The 6,020-nt window shown below is 31.8% G+C and overlaps 1 protein-coding gene across 1 annotated transcript; it reads right to left on the bottom strand.

Moving 5' to 3' along the window:
• Positions 1-4,065: 4,065 nt before the first annotated feature.
• LOC132040562 (uncharacterized) lies at positions 4,066-5,115 on the bottom strand. Its single transcript, XM_059431210.1, has one exon. It carries the CDS (start codon positions 5,018-5,020, stop codon positions 4,658-4,660), a length of 363 nt encoding a protein of 120 aa, XP_059287193.1. The 5' UTR covers positions 5,021-5,115; the 3' UTR covers positions 4,066-4,657.
• Positions 5,116-6,020: the final 905 nt, after the last annotated feature.

The following is a 6,020-nucleotide window of genomic DNA, read 5'->3' as shown; positions in this document are numbered from 1 at the left end:
CATCAACAGAAATTGAGAACTCACCTGCTGTTATAGAGAAAAATTAAACTACAAAAAAAAAAAAACAATTATTCAATGGATCAGTTGTGTACAAAGCAACACCAACAATTCAAGTTACACTGATAAATTAAAAACAAAATTAAACTACAAAATTAGAATTCTATCATTGAAATCGAAAGTGAGGTTTTTCTGTTAATTAATACCAGCACACACTCCAATCCAAAACAAAGCAAAGAGGAAAAAAAAAAAGAACATCATGAAAAATTATTATTAGTATGAGCATTAGGATATATATTGTGATCAATCTATTATTTAGTCATAACTAGCGAGAATCTTCCTCCCCCGCCTAATGCATAATATACTGAAAAAACTGCTCACAAATTTGGCATAGCACTTTCATTATTTAATCACAAAAAGCTAAATAACGTTAAATCACAATTTACCTCGGCATCATAAAAAAGTGCTTCTGCCAAATCAAGCTCGTGAAAGGCGTAAACTTCTTTTGCAAGATACTTGTTCTCTTCCACCTCTTGCACAACTAATTCCAACAATTTTTTCTCTAAATACTGTACATGTTTTAATATAGGAGATGACTCATGAGATAATTTATACAAATTAATTGAAGGTAAAAGCTTCAAACGCTCTCCTACACAAGACTTTTTAAGGAGTTAGAAATTAGAATCCATCACAAATTTGCATTTATTAGCTGTCAGAAATATTTTATGCGTGCTGGGATAGGTAATAAAATATAGTAATTGTCTAATTGATTTGAAGTCCTATATTTTAGGAATCCTTACCTAGTCCAAAGGAAAAAATTAATAATCAAAATTATAATTGAAAATATTTTTAAATGTTAGAAAAATAGTAAATGACAATTTTGTCTATTGTAGAGACTTTTAATGAAGGGCAAAAAGTTCAAACAACATTTTTGAAGCCCTTCGTGCTTTTAATATAGTATAAATAATCTCAGACTAATAATTGCCAAGTCCAAATAAAAGTAACTCTCTGAGGGCAAATCGATCGCGTTACATAAATTTATCACTAGACGAAAAACAAATCATTCAACCTTAATACACTGTTAATTGTACACTAGTGGGCAGTGATATTGTTGGAGAAGATAGCTATGTTATATGGGGTTCAAACACCTGGTGCAGTAGTTTTTCAAGTTTCAACATATGCAACTGACGTGTAAAATGAGCGGATTGAATTGAATTTAGATGGGTCAAAACGAAATTAAAAAATGGACAGATCAAAATATGTTGAATTAAAAAATGAACGGATTGTTGATTACTTGGACCGGGATGAAATGAGTCAAACATGAGTTAAAACAATGATTTGTTGGCCAACACGTCCAACACTTATCAAGTTATAATCTCTTTGATTGTTTTCTTATAATTCATTTAATTAGCAATATGTTATAAAAATAAAAAAAATAAAGAAATAAAACTTAGTAAGAGTTAGACGGGTTGAGCTATGTTATTAGTTAGCCAATTTTGATCCAGTCCATTTCAGTCCGAATAATTTTTTTGACTGGTCATCAAGTTAAGCTATGACCCATTGTTTAGTCCCTTTGGCGCAACCCGTTTCAGCCAAAATAACCTTTTGAGCGGGTCATTTGATTGGGCCTTTGACCCATTGTTTAGCCCCGTTTGATTCAATCCATTGTAGCTCAAATAACCTTTTAGGTGGGTCACGTTTATTAACTAAGCTCATTCTGATTCATTGGGGTCATTTGCACAAATGACCTTATTTCGGGTCTTTAATTTTTTTCCCCTCAAATTTGTGGTCTTTAATTTTTGCCCTTCAACTTTTTTGGCGCCGCATAATCTAGATTTCGCAAGGGATAGTTTACGTTTAATTTCGGCATATGTATCATAACATCCACACAAATTATGTTGAACAACGCAAACCTTTTAACACTCAACATAATCTGGAAAAAGGGCATAATTTTAGATTTTGTAAAGTATAGTTTACGTTTAACTTCGGCATATGTATTATAACATCCACACAAATTATGCCTGACAAGACAAAACTTTCAACACTCTACATTATCTGAAAATACTACAAAACCTATGCCGCATAACCTAATTCCTACAGAATTTATGTTGAACGATGCAAATGTTTAATTTCCGAAGATAAAAATGTTACAGAAGTTATGCTTTGCGAAGTAGGTCTGAATATTTTCATTGAATAAGTAGCAGGAGCAAAATTAAAGACCACAAATATAAGGGGCAAAAATCAAAGACCAGTGCGTTTGAAGGTAATCCACGCAAAAAAATGGATTGATCCAAATTTAGCCCAACCCGTACTAACTACTTTCGATCACCAAAGACAGAGCAAGGGTGGATAAAGAAATGGTAACATGTGGAATGAGCCACATTTATGGACCATTACTACATATCAATTGTTCAAGCTAGGGAGAAATTTCGTGAGAAGTTTCCTTCCACTTTACAACATTATCAACTTGTCAAATGACCTAGAGAAAAAATCCACTTCAAACTTTAATCAACCTTTATGATTTTCATCTGTTTGGCGACAATTATATTGAATACAGCTATGTGTCTAGAAACTTCGGTTAATTGCCTCAAGTCAAGATATCTGATTTAAGACCACTTCTAAACAAGGGCGGATCCACAGTATTGGGTGTGGGTTCACGGGAACCCACAATTTTTATCCGAACCTTGTATTTATAATGTGAAACCCTTCAAATATATAAGAAATTTGAGATGGGCTTAACCCAAGAACAATAGACAATCTCTTAGTTAAAATCCACAAGTTTCAAATCTTGGATCACCCGTAAGCTTCCAAAGATCAGATCGTCTATGGTATGATGTAAAGAATTTGTTTAAGACCTCAGATGCAACAAAACATTAGATGGGAAATTAATCAAAACAAATGATTCTGAAAAGGATTTAAGTTCTATATATTGATAGTGTATTTTTTGTATTTTAACTTATAATAGCAAGTAATTTTCTTGATTATTTTCCAGGACCTTACTAATTTTACTTTTTATGATAATATGTAGTAGCATTCAGATGATTTGGTAATGCAAAAATTCTTTGTTGTGTATAAAAGTTAAACTTCTCTAAAAATTGTTTATCCCAGTTATAGATAGGTCTTGATGGCTTATTAAATCATCCATCATGATTCATGGGTTCACGCGATTTTTTTTAAGCTAAAATGTTTGTTTATCCGTGTGGACTGTGGAGGGAAATTTTTTCGAGAAAGATTCAAGACAATAATTCGAAAAGTAAATAAATTGGAATATAATTCACCTTATAAAATACAGCGCACTTCATTGTATAACAACACTACAGAAAATCGCTAACTTTCGATGGATCTGTCGAAATTTGGCTCGTCGATAACATTTTCAATATTTTTTAATTGGAAATCCATTACCGACGATCCAAATTCCAAACCAAACATCTGTCATAAATTAGCTATCTGGTGAAAAATTATGTAACAACAAAAATCATGCCCAATATAAACCTATGATCAAGCACGAAATATTACTAGTGTCTAATTTCGCGAAGTTAATAAACAGAAAAGATACAATGGACACACTTACATTCCTACTATTTAAAGAAAAGAAAATTACATGGTAGGTCAAGCTTTTAAAGAAAGCAACCAAGTTCCATTAAGGGCCTAAAAAATAGACTGCCACTGCCACTAATGACTTTAAATAGTATGTGAAAACATAGCAAAAGACAAGCAAATGTTGTTTGAGCAACAAATTAGTCTAATTAAACGTGACCTGCCTACCCCATTTTAGCTAGGAAAATAACAGCCACTCAGACTTTACACATCCAGTTGGTTAATGAAACAAAACTTGTTTCAAAGTCAGATGGAGTTAGGACTTTAAGTTTATGAGTTCTTTATAAATTAATTAAACCCAAATACATATAAAATTTAGGTCAAAGCTACTGGTTTTGTTAAGTAAACTTGTAGTTTCGCCCCTGTTCCAAGTATTTATATTGTTGCCAATAATTTGTATTTTTTTAATCAAAGCAATTTCTGGTAGATGCTAGGAAATTCAGAGGACTTTAACAGAAAAAAACAGCAGCAGCAAGAAGAAGAAGACCATTGTTGCAAATCTGAACTTCTCAACATTAATTACTCTACAATTACAAGAGGACTTGCTATAGTAAGTCCTATTTTGACTCACTTTCGGGGAATATTATCTATACACATATTTTTTAACCACAAATATGCAATTTATAAAAACAATCATGTATTTATTTTTCAAGTATACCTATTTATGGAAGAGAATACAACTAAAAACAATTGAAAACCACCAAGAATGTGGTGGGATGTAGAGTTTATGAATTCTGAATTCTTGAAAAGACAACTTATAACTGGATTTTTGATAAATTATATATATACATATTAAGTTGATATCTTAGCACAAATACACAATTTTGGCCAAAGCTATTGAATTTATTCCACTGAACCCGTAGCTCCTGATAGCTAGTATGAATGAGAATTCTTCATCCTTAATCACCAGCAATCCCAGGTTCGAGGGAAGAATTTCCTCTATATTGAGCCTTAGGGGACACAAATCTAAATTATCGAGCTAGTAATTTTCGAGTATTAGATGCATATAAAAAACAAATTGAAATCCAACAAAAGTATAGAGAGGTATACTCTTTTTTCTTCTTCATCCACCAGTTACACATGAAAACATTCTACGGTGACTTCTGAATCTCACAAGTTGTTTATCCTTCACAGGAGTACTATCCTCCGGCAAAACTCCGCCAGTATATGCCACGTGGAGGGACTGCGTTCGTCGGTGGCGGTTGTTCTCCACCTGACCAGCACCACCACCACCACCATCAGCCACTTTGTGATCATCAATTGATGACATTTCATACTCTTTATTAGTACTATTGAAGTAACCATTATTTGGATAGAAATTTTCAACATTATAAGTGTTAGCAGCACCAAAAGAGAGACATTCATATCTCCGACGAGTTTTGCTTCTCTTAATGGTCTTGTACACTAATGGAATAAGTCCTTCCATTGCACAAATTGGACTTGTTGAAAATGAATTATTTCAAGACTTTAGCTAAGCTTCTTTGTTTATATATACGGGGTTTGGTGGGGAGCTTGTCAAGTTTACTTTCTCTTCTATAATATAAACTATAGTTTAGCTTCCACAATAAATATTGTTTAACTTCTATAGTATAAAATAATTTTTATACTACCAAATCACCTAAGCTATAAATATAAGTAATCGATCACAAAAAAAAAAAGAAGAAGAAGAAGAGAGACTAATAACGTAACCAAAAAAATTAAATAGAAGATACATTACAATAGGTTAAAATCAGTAGCGGGTGGAGAATATGAGTACTGATTCATATGAATTCAGCTGTTTGACATAAAGCATAAAAATATATGTAAAAAAATTTCAAAATTTTAATAAATAATAGATTGTAATTAAACCCATAATTTCAAAAGTATAATGAGTTCAGTATTGAGAACTTCAAGATTGAACCCATCAAATTAAAATTATGAATCCGCGCTCTCGTTAAACTACACAAAATAGTACAAAAAAAATTCTACCGTATATATAAGTTAAACCCTATATATAACTATATCTCCTTTTTTTTTTTTTTTTGGTCCACATTGAATTAACGGAAAAGGGCCAAAATTACCCCTGAACTTTGAAAAATAGTTCGCTTCATACTTCGTTATATCTTTAGGCTCAATTATAAACTACACAAAATAGTACAAAAAAAATTCTACCGTATATATAATTTTTTACCCATATATAAAATTATTTTTTTTTCTATATCATTATTTTTTTTTTTTGGGAAAAATTATCCATATTATTTTTTTTTTTTTTTTGGTCCAGTTATTTTTAGTGGGTAAAAAAATTATTTGAGGGTAAAATAATTTGAAGGGTCGGGATGATGCCACGTAATGATCCCATAAGTATGGGCAGCCCTCATTTTTCAAAGTTGTTTATTTTGAGTATGGGCAGCCCTCATGTTTATTTTGACTTACTCGTCTAGCCCCCA

This window comes from Lycium ferocissimum, chromosome 12, assembly GCF_029784015.1.
Source record: "Lycium ferocissimum isolate CSIRO_LF1 chromosome 12, AGI_CSIRO_Lferr_CH_V1, whole genome shotgun sequence".
Lineage (NCBI taxonomy): Eukaryota > Viridiplantae > Streptophyta > Magnoliopsida > Solanales > Solanaceae > Lycium > Lycium ferocissimum.
Note: the sequence above shows the minus strand (reverse complement) of the source record. Positions and strands in the feature narration are given on the sequence as shown.